The 21,651-nt window shown below is 38.0% G+C and overlaps 1 protein-coding gene across 23 annotated transcripts in view; it reads left to right on the top strand.

The window, feature by feature from the left end:
• Window positions 1-21,651, top strand: part of LOC115253727 (glutamate-gated chloride channel) — a 773,621-nt gene that overhangs the window by 599,847 nt on the left and 152,123 nt on the right. For 15 of the 23 annotated variants that reach the window (XM_062852730.1, XM_062852735.1, XM_062852734.1 and 12 more), the window contains 3 exons: window positions 7,774-7,860; window positions 15,492-15,556; window positions 19,879-20,099. In XM_062852730.1, the coding sequence (XP_062708714.1) occupies window positions 7,774-7,860; window positions 15,492-15,556; window positions 19,879-20,099 (373 nt within the window). The remainder of the gene's footprint in view (window positions 1-7,773; window positions 7,861-15,491; window positions 15,557-19,878; window positions 20,100-21,651) is intronic. The other 8 variants (XM_062852739.1, XM_062852748.1, XM_062852742.1 and 5 more) reach the window with 1 other exon arrangement.

The raw sequence follows: 21,651 nt of genomic DNA on the forward strand, positions 1-21,651 counted from the left end.
ACTCGAACTTTTGCCCCACTTTACTCTATGCCTAAGCATGAATTATTATACTTTTGACGATCTTGAACATTAAAATCATATAAACCTCTTCAAGATGACAAAAGCTTTAAAAATCACGTGGAAAATCGGAAATGATGTAAAATCTGCTTATAATTGCTAAGGTTTTCTCGAAAGTTATTTTCAAATTATTACAAGTTTTACACCCTAAACCAATAAAGTCCACGAAGAATATATTTGACCGAAAAAAAATAAGTTTTGTAAAAAAAAAGTTGTTTAAATAATTTTAACAAAATTAGACCGTGGGGGTAAAATGGACAATCGGTTCAAATTTCACCAAAATTTCATATTTTTTTTTTGCAAACTTCAGAATCATCAGCCGTCATACATATCGTGAGATAGGTGAAGTAAGAAGTGATAAAAAAATATTTTATATCAGCAAAATATAATTTTCATCCAAAACAGTGCTTGTTTTTTACACTATTTTTACAATAATTATTTTAGTGTGTTTTAAAGTTTGTATTAAAAGTTTGAAAACGACAATTTAAAGGTTTCGTATGAAATTTGATAGTTTGTATTTAAAAACATAGAAACAATATGCTGTTATATAACGCTTTTAACGACTTGTTCATTTTACCCCATCGATTGTCCATTTTACCCCAACCAATTTTTTCACGCTATTTTGATGCACGATTTGGTGAAGAAAATAATCAAAGAAAACATTTTTTTTAAATGCAACCCCTTACAAGATTTCTAGTGTATATCATTACCTTCCATGTAACTCGGAAAAGTAGATGGATTTTGCCGCATTTCCGCGGGAAACGACCGAAATGCTTAGGTTGTCCACTTTACCCCCACCACCCCTACACCAAACAGGCTTTTTTAAAGTGTTGTACAAAATGCAGCTTCGCGCTTTATTGAGCTAACCCCTTCACTCCAGTGTCACAACACACTAGATATTTTTCCTGTGACCGAATTCCGACGCACAATTTTTCCGAAGAGAATAAATTTTCGTCCATGGCTCACAAGCAACATTTTCTTCTTTCCTTCGAAGAAAAACTGCGCCGGAATTCATTCAGATATTAATTTCCATGATGGTGACATCGTGACCCTAGATCGTGACATCTATCGTAACTGAAAAAATTGCGATCGATCGTAGTTCACGTTGGCCGAAATACACAAAGTAGTTGTCAAATTCTCCTTTCGGCTAGCGACAAAATTTTCGTATCCTCCAGCATGGAACAAACGGTAGTGGTCAACGGTTCCTGCCAGGAACCCTGTCGTTCTTCCACACCCCGAGCATATTCCCAGGGTTGGATTTTCGCGTTTGTGGTGAACGTGCTGATTGTACTGGCCATGTACTTCTCGCACATTAGCATCATCAACCAGTTCAAGAACGCAGCCGTGGATACAACACTGCCGGACCTGAGCGATTGCGTACTGAAATTCTCCGTTTTGTACCTTCTGACACGGTATCAACTTTCTCTGAAGACATTCAGCGATTCACTGGTGGGACAAGCCTTGGCATGGATCGTTTCCATTTTGGTAAACCTGGTGGTGAGCGACCTACTGATGGTTTTGGTGTGGCGTCCGTTTGCGGTACTTCTCTCGACTTCAAGTGCTGCGATTGCAGCATACATGGATCGGAACACCAAGCCAACGTACGTTATGATGGGACTGAGTCAGTACTTCAAGCTGATGGCGGCCAACCATTTGAAATTTGCAGTCGCCTTTTATTTCCTGTACCGGTGCCTCAAATCTTTGATCCTATGTCCTCACAGCCCAGTGATTAAGAAACTCTGTGGAGCGTGTCCTCGAGCTCAACCGGAACAATGTCAGATGTGTACTCAAAATCAAAGATCCTCTAGAAGCCGACGGCGCTCCAGGAGTCGCCAACGCTCTAGAAGCCTGAGGAGATGTGACTTATATTGAAAAAAAAATTCAATGTGATAAAATCTGAAGAAGTGCATATGAATAAATGTGGAAGTACAACTCATTGTTGATATTTTTATTTTCTCGCCAAATACGAGATACATCTTATTCCCAATTTAATAGATTTTTTATTGAAGCTCACTATAACACATAACACGATGTCCCTACGAAAAGTAAAAACGGTCATGTTTTTATCTCTGCATATCGCTCATCATGTATAAGCTGTTCCCAGTTTGCGTGTATTGCCGCAGCTCTGGTACCTTGGGCAGCCATAGGTTTTGCAAAATGGTAAGTCGACAATCTGGACCGCCATCTAAGAGTTGCGTTCTTAAATAGTAGTGTATCCTGGGAACTGTTATATTTTTGACTCCAGCTAGATTGAGATGGTACATCCCGAGCGTCTGTACACTGAAGAATTGGGCAGGTGATTACATTTCAGTCTGTCACAGGTAGCGAATAAACCGCCCAGGTAACCAACTGGCATTTAAATAAGCCGTATTTCAGCTTATAAACTGCATTACATCTGCTTGCTACCGTATCATAGCAGTTCGACTGCTAAATTGCCTTATATTAGCAATTCAAATGTCGCCTAAAATGTGACAGCTATTGTGTAGCATATCAAATGTTGGATATGTTTTGGTTAACAAGCATCACAACTGCTGCTTTATTGCCATAAAACTGCCAAGAGATTTAACTATCAGCACTTGTTTGGTTCACAACCAACCCCCCCACTACTTGACAGATGAGCTCAGTTTCGCGTACCTACTTGCAAATCGTAGATGTCGCTACTGTACGTAAACAACGGGTCCATCCTTCACAGAAGCAACAATTTTTGTCCATGCAAAAACATCTTTTTGGTGCGTGGTGAGTGGAAGCCAAAGAGAGGCTAGCGTTTCGTATCAAAAGGACGTATTCTACAGAAGCGCAAAAACTATTGTTCATTTAATTCAAATCATTTTGAATTTTCTTTTTGTTGCTGTAAGAAATGTAATAAAAGCACATGTTTAAACGGTCGTGCATATTAATTTGTTACTGCACATACAAAATCAAACCGAGGATAAAACTCGAACAAAAATTTGCGAGTGATTATTTTTAACTTCTTTTTTGGCTTTGCCACCAGATATGCAGCTGTAAAATGTTGGCATAGATAGTAATTTATTACTTGCAGATGCTTATTAACCGCACCAGCAGAAAACATGAATTTCGAATTATTTTTATGAAAGTCGACTATTTTGCATCTACCCGTATTATAGATATAATTTTCGATTCTAATGAACAAAATTCATCATGCCGAACTTAATTTGCGTTCTCCTACGCCAGAAAAGTGAAAACAACACATTAAGGTTCCTGTTTATTGTTTTAATATGTTTTGTGCGGTGTGTTATTCTTGGATTTCGTCCTTTTCAAAAGTAGCGCTTGTCGCTTTGAATCTGACAGTACCACCCGGACCAAAATTTTTAGGTACGCTGACGTTGTTCGGCAGCTGTCAATAAGCTCCCGGGTTGTTCACAACAGATTAACTGCCGGTGTGGTATTCAAGCCTTAAAAAGATCAAAAAATCAAAATAAAAATCAACGCACATTATCTGATCATTTGTGGCTTATACTGTAGCGCGGTTCAGTAGCATCATCAACCAGAGGGTCGACTGATCAAACCCCAATATCAACGAGATCAGCAAAAACCAACTGCAAAGAACAACAGTCTCTAAAGTTGCACATGAGAGTGAGAGAAAAATGAAAAGAGAAAGAGAAGAATATGAAATGGCTGAAATGAGCAGGGGAAAATATGTTTGATTTTACTTTCGACAATTTGAGGGACAGGAAGATTGAGCATTTAATCAGACGTATATTCGGCCAAAACTTGCATTAAATTAGCATACTTATGGCGCATATACGGCAGATTGGTATTTAAGGCGAAACTGGATCTATTTCCTCATTTTTTGGTTTTTGATTTTTTATAAACTAACGAACCAATATTTTCAAAATCGGTTTTCGTACACATGTAGAGTATGGATCAAGGTATCTCCTGATTTTTTTTTCGTAGTGGAAAATGTTTTTGGTTTTCGCAGAAACCATTTTTGAATAAAATTGCACAAAAAAATGGTTTCTGCAAAAATGGAAAACTTTTCCCACCACAAAAAAAATTGGAAGATATGTACCTTGATCCATACTCTACATGTGCACGAAAACCGATTTTGAAAATATTGCTTCGTTATTTTATAAAAAATCAAAAACCAAAAAAAATGAGGAAATACTTCCATATTCGCCTTAATGACCTGCAGTAAAGGCGCATATAGTGTTAAATAAAGGCAATTGAATTAGCTATTGGTTACCTGGGTCCCTATTAAATAAACATTTGCTAACATAATATTAACTCTAAAAGGGATACCTGGGGTCCATTGGACCCCAGGCGCCTTTCAGAGCTCGTCTTTGATGGAACACACTCAGCGAGGTGACGAAACTGAGGCCATGAAGGTATCCCTTTTAGGGTTAAGGAAATAAAAAATGGCATTGGGTGTCCTCCTTTGTCCTCCCGTTACACTAAGCAAAGTTTCACAGAAATATTCCACGTATAGTGGAATGGTGACGGCAGCATTGCATGATCTAGAGTTAGATGAATAAGGAGAGGAAAAATATAAAAAAGAATAGGAAGGGAGATAAAGTTTCACAAACTAAACTCTCCTCGAATATTCGAGATTCTTCTGTTTCAAAATCGAAGAAAATTCTTTCCTGCAGGTTTTTATTTCATATATAAAGAAATTTCTTGAATTTTCCTGGGCAAAGAGGAAGAATCAGAAATCGAAGATCCATGAACATTCTCGATCATGCTTTGTAGGAAACAAACCTATAACAAATGAGTTCGAGTATTTTCCACGAAGAATGTCATATTAAAAAGCTTTCTGTTCGATTTCGGAGAAATTTCTGGAACCTTCCTGAAAAAGACAAAGAAGGTAGTAGGATATTCAGAGGAATAAAAATGGATTCTGAATAAAGTTGTTGTAGATGAACATAAAACATAAATCGAATATATTTAAGCCATTTGTCTCAAATTGCATCACGCTTTTAGGAGCAAGGAGGCTTTTGCAGAACGTGATGACCTATACAAAAATGGTATGGTCCCATACAAAAACTGTGACCTATTGGGGAAGGAAGCTTGATAAAGGTTGCATAACTTAAATTGTGTATCACTCCCTATGACAATTCTTGGAATTGTGAAAACTTTTTTAGCAAACGTTTCTAGCCACGAAGGGTCAGCTAGTTTCTAAATAAAAAGCTGGAGGAAACTGCGTTACTTAAGAACTCAGCGGAGCAATATACAAAAAATCATGAAAATATATTGAAGGAATTTCTTAAAAAAAAAGTTAACTGTGCTACAGTATTGTTCCAATTTTATCATGCCCCTTATCAAAAATACTTTGAAAGATTCTTCAATATCTATAAGCCTTTTTAATATTTGAACGTTGCAAAACACGCCTTCAACATTCATATTGAAGAATTGGAAAAACACTTGTTCTCAAATGTAACAGCAAATTAATGAAAAGAAAAGGACTGATGCCCAGAGGGCGTGATAAAATCGAAACATTACTGCATCGAAAAAATAATAGAAGAATCTCTCCGTGGTTCAAGAACGGTCCTTAGGGTAAACGCTTTCGTATCTTACACATAAATTACATTTGAAGCATACAGGGGATAGACACGGTGTGTGTGATGTAGACGTGTGTGATGTAGACGTAGTTGTCGACCATTCATGACTTATATAATGAACTCATAAAAACGTTTGACTTAACTTGAAATTTTTAACAAGAGAAAAAGTTAAAGCGATTTCATTCATTTCACGATTTTTTAGTAAATTGACTTATTTTTAATATGCATCCCATTACTTTCTCAATTTATTGTCTGCTATGTTGTTACTTTCCTTCGAAACACATTTATATATAAGTCATTTAGAGGGCATTTAAATAAACTATAATTTACATCTTGAATTTTGAAACGATATTAAAGTTTTGGATAATTTGGTGTTTTATTAGAAAAAATAATCTTACCGTTATAATTTTCTTTCGTGTTAACATTTTTAAGTTAAGTCAAAAGTTTTTGATAGCTCATTGTGCGAGTCATAGTTGGTGAAAATTTCATTTCATTCGGTTCATTGAATCCAGAGATATAATAACTCAACGTTGGCTATTGGATAAATATACCTTTTTCTTAGAATCTTTATAACTTCGTGCAGAATAGCCCAATCTTTTCGAAAATTGGACCACCAACACACAACTAAATGATCAACTTACAGTAATTTTTTTTAAATATTTGCTGCACTTTTCGAAAAGTAACAGCTACTTGAAAAATTTTTGAGATGTGAAAATTTTGCTTATCCCGATCATTTTGTCTATCCAAGCCCAAATGACGGCCCGGGCTTGGACCTTAAGATTTCTTTTTTTTTATATTTATTAAACAAACTCATGTTGATAGTGGCATTTTCAGCTGAATCGTATTTTTTTTTTGCTGTGTTGTTAATGTTGAGTTGAACTTTTCCGATTCTAGTATACTCGTGAAATCAATTTATTGGTGTCAGGCCATTCGGCCGAATAGTCACTAGGCCGAATGGTCATTGGGTCTTATTTTTGCCATTATGTCCCACTGGAATAAAATCTCTCAGCTTAGTGCTCTATGAGCTCTTTCATAGTTATTGACTGAGAGCTACGACTAACAATGACCATGTTGCATGTGTATATCGTGTGGCAGGCACGAAAATGCACTATAACAAAGAAAGTCAATGAAATTTCCTTTACGAAAAGTTCCTGGACCCACCGGGAATTGAATCCGTCACCCACAGCATGAATTTTTCCTTCTTTTGAACATAGATCGTTCTTTCTAATAACACTGGCAAAACAGTGTTTATTGCGTTGAAATTGCTGATAATTAAATAAAAATGAGTATTTTCTTTTAAATGTAGGCTATTCTTTCTAGTTTCATTGTGAAAATAGTTTTTTAACAATTACAAAAGGTAAAAACAACAGATCCGTTTCATAACTTTTGAATTGCGATTCATTATCATGACCTCGGCCTAATGATCTTCGACCTAATGGCCTTCGCCCAGTCAACACGCGATCGTATATGATGTTGAATAGGATGCAAAAATGGAGGCGATATACGCACACTTTACACGCGGTTAAATGGAAGCAGGTACGCATATGGCCTCCACTTTAGCATCCTATTCAACATCATATAAGACTTTGTGTTAGCTGGGCGGCATAAACACCCTATATCGAATTTATTATATGCTTTATTATATGCTCCCATAGCTCCCTTGAAAAGATAAATATGAATTTGTGAATGTCACATTGAAGATTCATTTAAATTATTAAGCATAATATTTAGATTTGTTCAATATTTTATGAAGTAAAGTGTAGTTTGTTACATTAAAAACTGGGCAATTGCTGTCTTTCGTTTTGAAATGTTTGATAACTATTCTTAAACTAAGTTTCCTGTATATTTCACTTCATTTAATTTATTCAAACATAACTTCCTGTATATTATACTCAATTGTGTTAATCAACATATTCAACCTGGTTTGGTATGGCATTTTAATTTATTTTTAACTACTGCAATAAAGTAATTTATACTTCGATTCTAGGGCTCCTTGGCTAACACGACTTCTGCAAGTTATTCCAAAAATCAATCAACGCAACATACCTATCTATTATCATGTTTGCGGAAACTTCTACCTGTCAGGCATTGCATTTTCGTTTCTTCTGTTGATTTTCACACCACCACAACGACAAAAAAAAACTTCCAACCGTACAATTACAACACACTGCAAAAATGTTTTCATATTTCCTCTTTGCAGATGCGGATTTCTGCTGCGGTATGCAAACACCGGAAATGGCAAAACATATTCCTGATACGCGCGTTCCAGGACGTCCCCAGAATCGCGGTCCGTTTGCAAAGTCTTTTACTCTCTCTCTCTATCTCTCTATTTGCCATACTTTCACATAAGAGCTATCATTTTATTTACTCGCTAGACAGTTTTTTTTTCAATTCTCTTTTTCTCCCAGTGCTGAAACTGGTCTCGATTTTTATTCCTTTTTTTCTTTCAACACACCAGTTTGAAGTTTTGTCAAATACGTAGAGTTAAACATTGTTTCGATATCCTTAGGTTCGTTACGGTACTTCGTTTCTGTCTGATATTCATGTTAGTCGCAGTGGAAATATTCATGATCGTTATAATGTAATGTATGTTTTATTCAAGTGTTGTCTCTTTCCAAACTAGCCTGTACTCTAGAGCTTATATTTCTTACTGATTGAAACACTTGGTTTTCCTACATACATTATTCAAAAATTTAACTTAACTCGATTCAAAATTACCAAACGTATATTTTGTGAATTTGTTTGCCATTTCAGCTTGTGTTTAGTCCTTGACATACGTTTTCTATTTTTAGAGGAATGATAAATATGTTTATAGTGTGTTGTGTTTGTTTTTTCTTGTTGGTAGTCCATGTACAGTGTAATTCAATAATTTCAGAAGATAACCTAGAAGACAAAAAGTTACCATGCTGCGGATGGCCGCAGCATAGGCCACAGCCTAAAATTTCAAATATCATATCATAATCTGTGTTGTGCCCAATTGTGAATTTAAACATCACAGTTATTTTCAAAAATCTACTGCCGTGATAATCTTTCAATTGAATTCTACAAAAAAAATCTACTAACGACGATAAGCGATGCTCAGTCACCATCTCACGACGGATCATTAATACAAACTTATACTTACTTTTACCATCCACCACATCAAAGCTCTGGTACTACAGTAAATGATTTTAATATTCTGGGTCACCCAAAGCAATTATGATGACACAATTCTATGCTTCCATTACGTCGCTTCTGCTTGTTTTAATGATCATTTTTCATCATCCACGCTATCCAACCTTGAAATTAGTGGAATATCCTGTTTCCTTTAATGTGACAGACACATAAACCAACTCGAATGAAAAGGTTTACGGCGTAAAGGTTACCCAAGAGAAAATTAAAACTTTTTCCTTACTCTTGCTCGCCGTATCGCCATGGTGGTGATATGCTTGAAAAGATGAACCTTGGCTGGAGGAGGTTTCATATTATTGCGGAACGAATTGCTTTGGGACAGCTGAATTTCTGGAATGTTGGTTTGAGGTTAATGATAATAAAATTTGTAGCTTTCACTAAAGGGCAGGTTGGAACACACTAAAATGAGGATGGAAGTGGTATTGTGCTGTGGAGGGGTAAATCACCCTTCCTAATGAATAAATTAGGTTAGAGATTGAAAAGTTTGCTTTGATATTGTAATCATCTGACAGGGACAACAAAACAACATTATGAATTAAGGGTTTTAAGGATTTTTTGTGTTAACACAGTGCTGCCAGATCTATGGAAATTTATGTAGATCTACAGATATGCGTTAGTTCTACGAATCTACGGATCTGAAGAATAAATCTTCGGGAAACCAGAAATTTCTACCGAAAATCTGCGGATTTTCAAAAAGACACGGACTACGTCTTCAGCTTTCGGCTGTACAGACTGTTTTAAACTTAACACTAGACAACGGACAAACGGAGCATGCACCAGTGGAAACGGGGAAGAAACTATTCTCACGAAAAGCTTCAACGCCCGAAGCGGGAATCGAACCCTCACCCCATAGCATGGTGCGATTATAAGCTTGGTGACCCTAACCGCACGGCTACGAGGCTTCACTGAACTGAATCTCCGTAGTAAAATTTCCCTCATCACTTTTCATCAACGGAATCACTCGCGAAGAAATTTGACGTCACTGATTAGATATAGGATGATGACAATATAATATAAATTTTATATCAAACCTAAAATAGAATTTGTTCCAAATTAAATTTGAGAAAAATCATATTACACTATATTAACACTTAACCGAATGAATGAGCCCATATGACCGATTCTAAGCACACGGGTATTCAGCACGACCATCATGAGGGTAGCAAACTTGATATCATCTGGAGGAATCCATCTTTTTACGAGAAATCCTTGGAGCTCAAAAGAAATCTCTATGGGAATACCAAGAGCAATCCACGAAACAATCCGAGAATATTCCCTGGAAGAATCTTAAAAAAGTTTCTGAGAAAGTTCTGGAAGAAACCCAGAAAAACCCGAAAAAAAAAACCCCAAAAGGACTGCTAGGGGAACTCCTAGATGGAATCCAGAGGCGAATTCGCGAAGGAATCCCGAAAAGATTCCTAGCTAACTCATCATAGGTATCTCAAAATAATGCTCGGATGAAATCCCTAAAAGAATCTCGGGAAGAATCTCCGAATGAAACCTGGAAGAAATCCCTGAAGGAAGCCCAGGAAAAAAATCATGAAAAGTCTTTGAGGGATTTTTGATTCAGTCTCAGGAATATTCCGTGAAAAAAATCTGAAAGCAATCACGGGAGGAATCTATGAAGAAATGCCCGGAAGAGTTCCTGATGGAATCCCGGGGGAAACATGGGAAGGATCAATAAAGGGATTCTGGAAAGATGTATCCTGAGTGAATTCCGGAAAATATCAATTAAGATATCCTGAAAAGCATTATGAAAGGAATCACGGGAAAAATACCGAAAAAATCCATAGAACGGAGCACAGTTAGTGAGTAGCATATATAACACAAACATAAACACAACATGAAAGAACCTTTGGCCACATATTCCTTTGTAAATCAATAATAAATGTGAGGATGGTGGATAAGAATGGGGCCCATATAGCCGAGGCGGTAAACGCACGAGTATTCAGCATGACCATGCTGAGGGTGACGGGTTCGATTCCCGGTCGGTCCAGGATCTTTTCGTAAAGGAAATTTCCTTGACTTCCTTGGGCATAGAGTATCTTCGTGCCTGCCACACGATATACACATGCAAAATGGTCATTGGCAGAGGAAGCTCTCAGTTAAAAACTGTGGAAGTGCTCATTGAACACTAAGCTGAGAAGCAGGCTTTGTCCCAGTGAGGACGTTACGCCAAGAAGAGGAGAGAGGAGGTGGATAAGAATCCGGGTTTTAGTTATTCCTCAAAAGATTTCAAACATTCAAACATAAACATCAACAGTCGAATTATTAAGAAAGTAAATCCATAAAAAGATTACGATCAATGAATATATTCCAGAAAGAATCTCTGAAGGAATCCAGATAGGAAACCTTTCTTCTTTTTTTTATCTGTATTATCGAGATTTTTAGCCCTAGGCTAGTTCATCTCGGGACCCACGCTTTACTTCCCTTCCGAAGGAAGAACTCACATTTTGCGAGTTTGTCGGGAGTGGGATTCGATCCCAGGTCCTCGGCGTGATAGTCAAGTGTTCTAACCATCACACCAGGTCCGCTCCACAAAAAACCTGGTGACATTATTAAAGAATCTCAGAATGATTCCTTGAATGTCGGGAGAAATACATGGGAGAATCCAGAGTGAAATTCAAAAAAAAATACAGGAAGGGAATTGCAGAAGAAATTTCTGGAGAAATCCCTGAAATAGTTCCGTAGAAATACTTGAAAGAATCCGTGTATGAATCTTCGGATGTATACCAGAATGAATGCTGGTAACATTTTCGGGAGAAATCAATGAAGGGCAGATAATTAGGGGAAAGTGTGGTAATATGCTATTTTTTAAACTTTCATCGTTTTTAATGATATATAGCCTCATTTGTTAGGCTTTCAAAGTGGTCACAGCGACTAGACAATATTTGCTCGATGCTTCAGCAAAAATATTGACTAAATTATTGCATTTTCATCGATTTTTAGCGATTTTAAAAACTGGGTCGTAAAACGGAAGTGTGGCCGGAGGTGCAAAAAGGCCATCTGCCATGGGGTAAGATGCCACTTCATGAAAACATTCAAAAATTACGTCCATTAGTCTTCGGGCATTTTCGACTCAATTTCATCCCTCTGTCAGGTTTTTTTTCGTATACTCAATACATGGAGTATCACCCCCTTCCCCGCTAAACGATGGTCGTCATATTTGAATGACCCCTAACATGGACAGCGTAGACATCAACAACCATGCGCCTCCATGATTGCCTCAATCTCCTTGGAAACACTTGGCTGGTAACAAAATCACCCGAAAACCTTAATTACAAGCACGAAAAACCGGAAGTTGCCAATTTTCAGTGGAAAAACAAAAGATTTTTCGTGGGTTTGGCGGCCTAGCTGCTAGAAGAATGTTTAATGCAAACATATCTTTACACCATTCACCTATAGCAATGATCAAGTGGATTTATGAGTTGGGCCATTTCACCCCATCTTGGCATTTTGGACTCTGTTCCCCTATATTGCTTTACGCTGGCTGTACCAGTTGGCTGGTATACCTGAAGAAGCAGAAAAGTTTAGACTTTGAAAACAAAATGTGTGTTCAATTGAAAAATTGAGAAATAAATTTGTGAAAAAAAAAATACTACTTTTTTTGGTGGGATTTGAATCCACGACTTCGTATCGCTAGTCTGGCGCCTTAGCCAGATAAGCCACAGAATCAGTTACAATTCTGCGGAATAGAAAGTCAAAGCGTCGAATCAATGAAATAATCTCATAAGGAATCCCAGAATGAATTCTTAAAAGAATCTATAATTGAATAACAGGACGAATTTCTAAATGAAACCTAGAAGAAAGTTTGCAAGAAATACCTGGAGGAAACCTAAAAGAAAACTCAGGTAGAATCTTTGATAAATTTCTGATGCAGTCTCAGGAATAATCCGTGAATGAATCTCGGGAGGAATCCCTTCTCTAGAGGAATCCGTGAGTAAACCCGGGAAGGATCAATGAATGAATCCTGGAAACAATGCCGAAAATTAACCCTGTATCCGCAATAATCGGGACACAGAAATACAGCTATAACTCTGCAATAGATACATTAAAATTGTTAAAATTTGGTCTAATAACATCTTAAGATGTGTTCATTTTCCCTACAAAATTTCATGTGAATCGCTGCAGTACTTTTTGTTGTAGCAATAAAAGAGTAGAATGTGTGCCATTGAATTTTGTACAGCCTCTAGTTTTGCTTATCAGTGCTGTAACTTTTGAATTTGGCAAAGAAAATGGCTGAAAACCCCTCAATCTACATTGTTGCATAGGCAAAATTTCAAGAATTTTATAGTCGAAACATGTATTGGGACTGAACGCCAGCACTTAGTCAGCACCCTTTATTGTCTCGATTGTACTATTTAAAGTATTATACCAATAATCATCAAACTTTGCATAATATACACATAATCAACTACCTTCTGTGAAAATTTCATAAAAATTGGCAGAGAAATTCAAAAGTTATGAATAGGCAAACATCGCGCATGATAAACACGAAAAATTTGCACTTACACTCTCCCCTATCAACACTAGTAGCTTACAAACCAATTGATCAAAGTTGATGAAATTTTGCAAGTAAGTGTCGCTATAAATATCATAACTGCTAACGAAATTTCATTATTATCATCACAAAACTTAGAACTGGAAAGCATCCTGAAAACAACAACCACTGAATAAATCTTGAAAGGAATTCCCGCGCAAACCCGGTAATAATAAATGCAGTAATCGCAGGAGGTATCAATGAAGGATTTTTTGGAGGAACTCTTAACCTTTTTCGTGCATTAGCTTGCGTTCACCTCGCTGACTAGTGCACGCTGAGGGGGCATAATGACCCCAATGCACGACGATAGTTAAAAAAAAAATCCTTGAAGGAATCCCAAGAGAATCCCTGATGAAAGATCGGGAATAATCCGGAAGGAATTCTACAAAGAAACAAAGAAGGAGTACCGAGAGGAAACACTAAAGGAAATCGTCATGAAATACCAGAAAACATCCCTGAAGGATTCCCAGAAAAAAATCATATTCTTTGTGTTACATGTGCTTTTTTTTTTTAATGAATGTTTGATCGATGTTTCGGGTGGCTTTCTCAGTTTTCAAGTACAGAACGATTGTTTTCTACCTTCGTGACATTTCGGCCTTTGGGGTTTGGCCTTTCTCAAGGATCGTGGTGCCTATCGTCTCTCGTGCGGATTGTCTTCATCACTGTTCTTGTTTGGATCTCACAGCACTGGTAACAATCGTTTCAACATGATTGGTGAACTGGAAGGAACGTTACCACACAAAAACAACGAACTGTTTTAAATAAACAGTTTAGAAATGTTATGTGCTTCGTTAGACTGATCAACTAAGAAGAACATATGTATTCATTCAAGTATTTTAGCCGAGTATTCAGCTAAATGTTGTCATGATATCTCAGCTTAAAAATGCTGAGAATCAGTATAACACGTCTTGTTGCCAAGCAACCTACGATTTTGTTTGCTGAGTTAAAAGGTTAAAATTCAGAAACCGAGATTCGCACAGCCGAGCTCGGTAAAAACTGAGTGTGTTATTGTATACTCATCACATACAAAAAATGAACTAAATTGGTTAAAAGACAGCCTGGAAAACGCTTTGGACGTGAAGTGGGTGGCAGCGTCTAATAGGAGACCCAAATGTTCATTACCACGGGTGAAAACACCCAACTACAGAAAGATTAATGGAAAGCTGGCCCTGTCAGCTCTTGCTTTCAGCACGCTGGGTGCGATTGTGAGTAACTAGAGTGACTGGAAGGAAGAGTGGCGTCATGTTCCAATTTTGACAGGTCTCCTGCTCGTTTGGAACGGTGATTTGTATGCAGTTGGCAGATGACCGCTGTTCCCGTTTTGGCATTGATGCAACTCTCCCTTCCAGTCACTCTATGAGTTACCGATTCAAAAACAACAATCACAGGTAAACCAAAACGAAGGAAATGAAAAAAGCTAAATATCGCAATCATAAAGGCATTTCAAAAAAATGGAAGCCATGTTCGTCACCATCAACATGGTCATGCTAAATACCCACGCCTTTACAGCTGTTCCTATATGGCCCATTCCGAACTCTAAAATTACAGAAACTAACAAAATTTTCTCTAAAATAACAGACTATAACAATAATTATTTTTATATAGCTCAAGTACGTTATCATGAATTCTCGAATCTCATAGCATTGTGACCCTAAAAAAAAATCCGATTTGAGGCTGAGCACCACTGGCATTATAAAGATATCAAAGCAATACTTTCACTGCTCAACACAACTGGCTGATTTCCAAACATATGTTCAGTGGAAAAAAACGATACCGCCTAATTAACAGTCGATCGGCTGACTTTCTACATTCATATATTAAATAGGCCAATCATCACTTTTCACATCATTTGGAAATCAATCAACAAGTGTACAGCAAGTGTTTATACATATATGAACCATGTGTCAACCAATGAATATAAGCGGACATCAATCAATAAAAATGCGCTGCCAAGTTTTAATTGCTCTTTCATGCACGGAATGCTAAAAAAATGAAAACGAGAAGCTTCTTCCTGTTAATTACAGATATTGACACACATTGTACTTTTAATAATACCTCGCTTTTGTTGTGTGCTGTTTTTTAACCCATGCATGTTCGTTATAGATAACCATCCATTCAACACAACAACAAATTCAAGTCCCACAAAAAAGGGTACATTCATAACAGCATTGCAACTAACCTACAGTACCCCTATTCTCTCGTTTCAGGTTCTCTGACTGTGAATATTAGTGTACTGTTGTTAAGCTTAGCATCGCCAGATGAGTCTAGTTTAGTAAGTATCGGCAAATCTTGCGACAAACAGAGCACATACACACCATTCCATTATCCAGTCCATATTTGCGTGACACAAACACGAAAAACACGCCGATCCGTTCATCCTCTTCCATGTTATCAACTGCGAGGGATTCCCTACAATTAGCATCCTGTACCGTTATTACCATTACTAGCGGGGACGATAATTGCACTGTGACATATCTCGTTATGGCGGTTGCTGTTGATGAGCAACTGTTACCAAGGACTGTGAACTTTCCGTGTAGGCTGCTTCTGATTAGTACCGCGTACGCAGAAGCCACAGGGATTGTTCCCCATAAAGAGAAACATCAGAAATCTGCAAATTTGCAAATTTTGACAGAAACTCTGTCTTTATAAATGAGGTTAAATAGACAAAGTAAATCCATTCTCAAAAAAAAAATGTAAACTTCACACTATTGGAAGTCTTCAAACATCCAAAAAGAATTAGAAATTATGCTCATATAATTCAAGATCAAACCCCTTTTTATAGCATGAGAAAATTAGCTGATCAGATACTCAAAGGGTGGTTCCTCAGATTATGTGGATTTCGACCCACTAACTACAACTTCAAGTAGGGTAAGGAGAGACCCGTTGGACTCAAGTTCCATGGGGAAATTTACTTAAGGGTGGTAGGGGGGGGGGGGGGTGGGGGGATTGGGTTTTGGTTGTCAAATGTAAATATTATTGCAATATTGCTTTATAAAAACTTAATATCTTCGGCAGAGTTGATAGCATGTTCAAGAGCTGTCCAGTGATGAACGAAATCATTGGCAAATCCATCGCTGGGCGGCGCTTAGCGTGTGCATACAAACTGCATGCAAAAGTATAAACATATATGCGTGTATCTCAATAACGTGATAATTTAAGTGTGTAGTGCCTTGGACAAAGTTGTTGGCTGGGCCACGGGCTATCCAGTGACGAACGCAATACAGTCTAGACTCCTACGACACGGTTAGTTCGGGGGTGCAGTAGGAATCCGTTTTGTAGGAATCCCAGAGCTTATGGGATTTCGCTTAATTGGGGGTGTTAGCGAATATATTAGGAGTATTACAAGATAGCACCATACTTTCTTTGGCAAAGTTGTTACTAAGATAGATCTACCACACAATGCGAACTAACATCCAATTAGTTGGCAATTTGGCCGATAGAGACGCTATGTAGAAGTGGTTGCTTATGTTCAGTTGAAGCACTCAAAAGTTATCACATGCGATATCTCAAGATCAACTTGATTTGGAACAATGCTGTCTTCGGCAAAGTTGTTCAGTAGGTCGAGAACAATCTGGTGTTCTCCAATTAGTTTGTGATTTCTCCGCTAGGTGGTGCTAGTGTAAAGTTTCAAACCTCTTTGGCTCGCGATCCAGAGCAGATAGAAAAGTGCCGTCTTTGTCAAAGTTTTTCAGGAATAAAAACCTATCTGCTGATTCAACAACTAGTTGGTGATTTCGCCGCTAGGTGACGCTAGTTGTTAAGTAAAATTTTAAACTTATTTAGCTCGCGACAAAAGTTCTTCAGGAAGTCACACACATGATTTCTTTCTGTGCACGTCACATCTGCAGGTCTCAAACTTGCAGCTCGAGCCGGTGGGGCGGTTTGACCTCTCCGCTATGGCTCCGACGAGCTGCATTGTTTCGTGCTGCATCGTCACGTTGCTAACAAAGAGGAAGCTGTCAGTTTGGGTGGACCGCTCCTCCTTGCTCGCATCAACCGCATTCCGTTCTTCTACCAGAAGATCATACTGTTTCTTGGCCAGAGTCAGCGCTTTGCGGAACTTCAGCAGGCGTTGTTTCAGGTCCTCGCTGATGATATTTTATCCGCTGGTGTAGCCGATCAGCTCGTACAGATGTTCGGTAACTAACTACCAACATCTTTAATAGCCTGCTATTTTTGCGGTTCGGCGCCCACGTGAGGTCCGCACCTGTCATCTGCGCTTCCTCGGCCGGTGCTACGCCGCCTCGTGCACCGTTCGAACATCCTGCCATCTGTTCGTTGGTGGGCACACCAGCCCCTAGTAGTGGCGATCTCACCAAACCTTCTCCTCCTTCGGGTCCCCCTTAGAGCCACTATCCCTCACTGCAAATGAATTAGTCGCTAATGATACTAGTGGTTATCTTTGCAACCAGGATGCCACCCGAGGGTTGGTCCTGGCCCTTAAAGGGACTGCGCTAAGAACCGTATCAACGTTAACCAGCAGTGGTCATCTGAACCTACTTCCATCCAGTTTAGTTGCCTAAGTTGGGCACAGGTCGATAACGCACTTTACGGCCACGCCACGGTTCTATGGGACGGAAGACAGCGCCGACATTTGACCATCCGCCGTTTAAGTTAGTGTCACTCGAATTACTAATTAGACAAAATGGTGTCGCTATCTACTAACTTGTGCGCCTCACCAGTTACCTAAGCGTATGCCCTCTCAGTTGACACTTTGGATGCGGTGCCACGTCGCTTGTGCAGCACTATAATTCATCTGGAGTCAAATATAATGCTAATAAGGAGCTCACACGCTCTATATTTGCCGCCCAATGGCCCTGTGAGCCACAAAATACGAAATATTGTGCTAATTGTTAGGTACTTGGGAAGATCTCGAAGATTCCCCCTTGGCACCTTCCCTAAAGTCCTGACTTAATTTATGCACAAAATTCCCTCTTTCTAAACACTTTTTAATCTTTTAACCCTCCTAAGATGTTAGGATTTTCACACCACGATGGCGTAGTGTACGTTCAGCGTGCCTGTTTTAGTCATATTGACCCCAACATCCTACTAGGGTTTTAATGCATGCACCCCAATTTATGACGTAAAAAAAGATTCCAGATCGGTGGAAGACCAGAGTTTTTGTCACCTTGTTGATCAGTATTCGCTGACGTCTGTCCTTATATCTGTACAACAACTACCACACCGGAAGCCTCGGATACTTTGGTCAGTAAGGACGAATGACCTACGGGTTAAAGTCTCTCGTTATAAACAATAACAGAACTTCGATCTGCTTCATTCAATATTATGTGTGTTTTTATTGGATACTCTGCATACCTACTTCAGACACTTCTACCACTTCGTGATGATTCATTAGCTCATGCTTCCGCTCGATGTACTGCTTTGTTCGTTAAACTTGTTTCATAGTTTTCGTTTATATAGCGCTCATTCCTTCTAGATTTTCTCGTGACTCAGTTCTTCCTGCTTTACTTCTTCCAGTCGCTACAATTCCCACTCCGCTCTAGCCCTACGTGCACTCAACAAGCTCGAAAAACCACTAATTGCACTGAATATACTTGGAGTTGGATTGAATCGAATACTTTTGAATCCACCAATATTTGTCAAGTTAACAGGAACTATTCCATAACTCATATAAATATGATAATATAAAATAAACAAATGCTTATTTGTAGTTATCGCATGATTCCCGCTTTGGGAGCAATAATGATAACGGATTCTTCCTCCAACGTTGAAGACAAAATGAACTTTTGTCAGAAACATCTTCCGCCGAACACTGCAATTCACCCGATTTTCAAACTTCAAGCAACAGGGAAAAGTTTTTCTCCGTCCATCTCGCTATGGGGATTACAAAGAATGAGTCAAAAGGAAGTGTTTCCCTGAGCTTCGCTGATTTCCGAGATACGTGGGATTTTTCCTTACTATTAGTATGCTCCGGATGAGCAAGCGAACCTGAAGATTAAGTTGTATCCCAAATGACCGGAGAGGGATTTACGAGCTTCAAACCTGATAAGGCAAATCGCTCACGTTCGTGGTAACAAAGTGACATAGGAGACTATGAGCACAGACTATGCTGCTAGTGTCTCCGTCGAAAAAATACACACATTTGCTAGTTACGTTTTTAAATATTTCTACGGAATTTAATGAAATACAATAATTTACCATTCATCACCTCTATGGAATAATACGCTTCAAAACGATGAATGAGCATGATTTAACAGTTGTATATCCAAAATTCCGATACATTATCCTATATATCCGTTAGTCCTAAAACCATTAATCAAACAAGCCCTTAATTTTACACTTGAAATAGAATGGTGTTCGCCATACCGGACACCCAGCAATAACAGATGTATCACCTTTTACACTATCATGTAAATCTCGCTCTCGAATCCATACATATTTTATCATTCGCATAACCTCAGCACTCCTCCCCACAACACAAGGGACCACAATAACCAACCACAAACCGACACAGACACGGCGACATAGTTGAAATGATTGTCTGGTTTTTAATCCTCCGTGTTTTATTTCCTCTCGTGTCTTTTTATGCAACCCACAAATCACCCACGGATCACCGCGCACACCCACGCACAGAAATACGAAGTTGAATTTTTACTTCAACAACAGTGGTACGACCCGCGGTTACGGTACGCAAATCAATCTTCGTACGAATATTTGAACGCGATCCATCACCACGAGGATATCTGGATACCGGATACGTACTTCATCATGCACGGCGACTTCAAGGACCCGCTGATACCGATGCACTTTGCCCTGCGGATCTACCGCAACGGTACGATCAACTATCTCATGAGGTAAGACATGATAATATTGTCGTAATGTTATTTGGATGACCTGGTTTTATCAGCTTTTGGTACCTTATGGTAACTACATTTGATTATATCTAGTGAAACTTCTCAAGATATCTTTTGTACCAGGGATAATATCCAACATTATGTTCCTAATAATAAGGCCCTCTTTCCAATGTACATGAAAATAAGGGTGGTCAACATTTTCAAAAAAAAAAAAAATATATATATATATATATATATATATATATATATATATATATATATATATATATATATATATATATATATATATATATATATATATATATATATATATATATATATATATATATATATATATATATATATATATACCAAACTTTTTTATTTGCATGAATAAGGTATGCGCACAGCAAAATCTGGCCAAAGAAAATCAAGCAGTAATAATTGAGGGGCCCAGAATCAAAGGGGTGTAAGTGACCATTTTGTCGATTTTGAGCTGAGCATATCATAAAATTCTTCAGATTTCAAGCTTTTAGGAACTTTTTTTAGATTATTTTTACGATGTTTAGAAATAATACAGTAAATCGGAGAAAATTGGGTCTATTTTGGACCTCCATACATTTTGTATGGGATGGAAAATTGGTGAAAAACTTTAAACCTCATTTACTCGAATGTGGCTTTTTGTCACTTACACCCCTTTGCTTCTAACCCCTTCAATTCATTCCAACTTGTTCCCAAACCAAAAGCAATTCATCGTAAAAAAGCATTAATTTACTTTAAATCAACATCAAGACATTGCTGATTTGACTTGTTATATCCGTCATCTCGAGTTTTGAGCTTGAGTCCTTCCGTAAAGTTTTGCACAGTACCTTCGACCTCATGCCAAGAAATATTTACCACCTTTGTGTCAAAATCAATCTTATTTTTCGATGAAAGCTGTCGTTCTTGACATTTTTTGAAGGTTCCAATTCACGGTTACTCAATATTTTTCAATTGGGTTGAGTTTTGAAGTGTATGAGATTTTACTTTTTTGGAAAAATGCAGTACAATTTCTACATAGTTTTCTGCATACAAACGCAAGCATTCTCCGCCAAAAACAGGGGACAAAAATCAATTCAAATCAATACACAATATCAAAGCTTTTGAATAAGCGGTGCCAGCCATTTTTCCCGACATTTTCCGTAGTGAAAAAGATAATTTGCTGTACATGTATTTCTAAAAGTTCGGTTTTCCAAACCACAAATTCATATTGTTGACCAAACTATGTATTTCTTGCCAAACTTCGATTTTTTCTTGCTCTTAAGTTGATCTGCAACCTTTCCAGGTTGTAATGATGTATAGAACCGAATACTTGAAAGCTAACTTAGGTCTGCGGGGACGGTCGCTTTAATGTACATTGTCAGATTTTCAGCACGTTTGTGCAAAAACTTTTCGAGGACTTCTTGTTCCCTTGACTCTATTTTAAACACAATGTCAAAATATATCTCGAAGTAAATATTTTTCAATTCCTTACACAATAAGCTTTCATTTGCGCCAGAGATTGCCACGATTCGTTGAAAATAGAGAAATTTCT

This window comes from Aedes albopictus, chromosome 2, assembly GCF_035046485.1.
Source record: "Aedes albopictus strain Foshan chromosome 2, AalbF5, whole genome shotgun sequence".
In the NCBI taxonomy this organism is placed as follows: domain Eukaryota; kingdom Metazoa; phylum Arthropoda; class Insecta; order Diptera; family Culicidae; genus Aedes; species Aedes albopictus.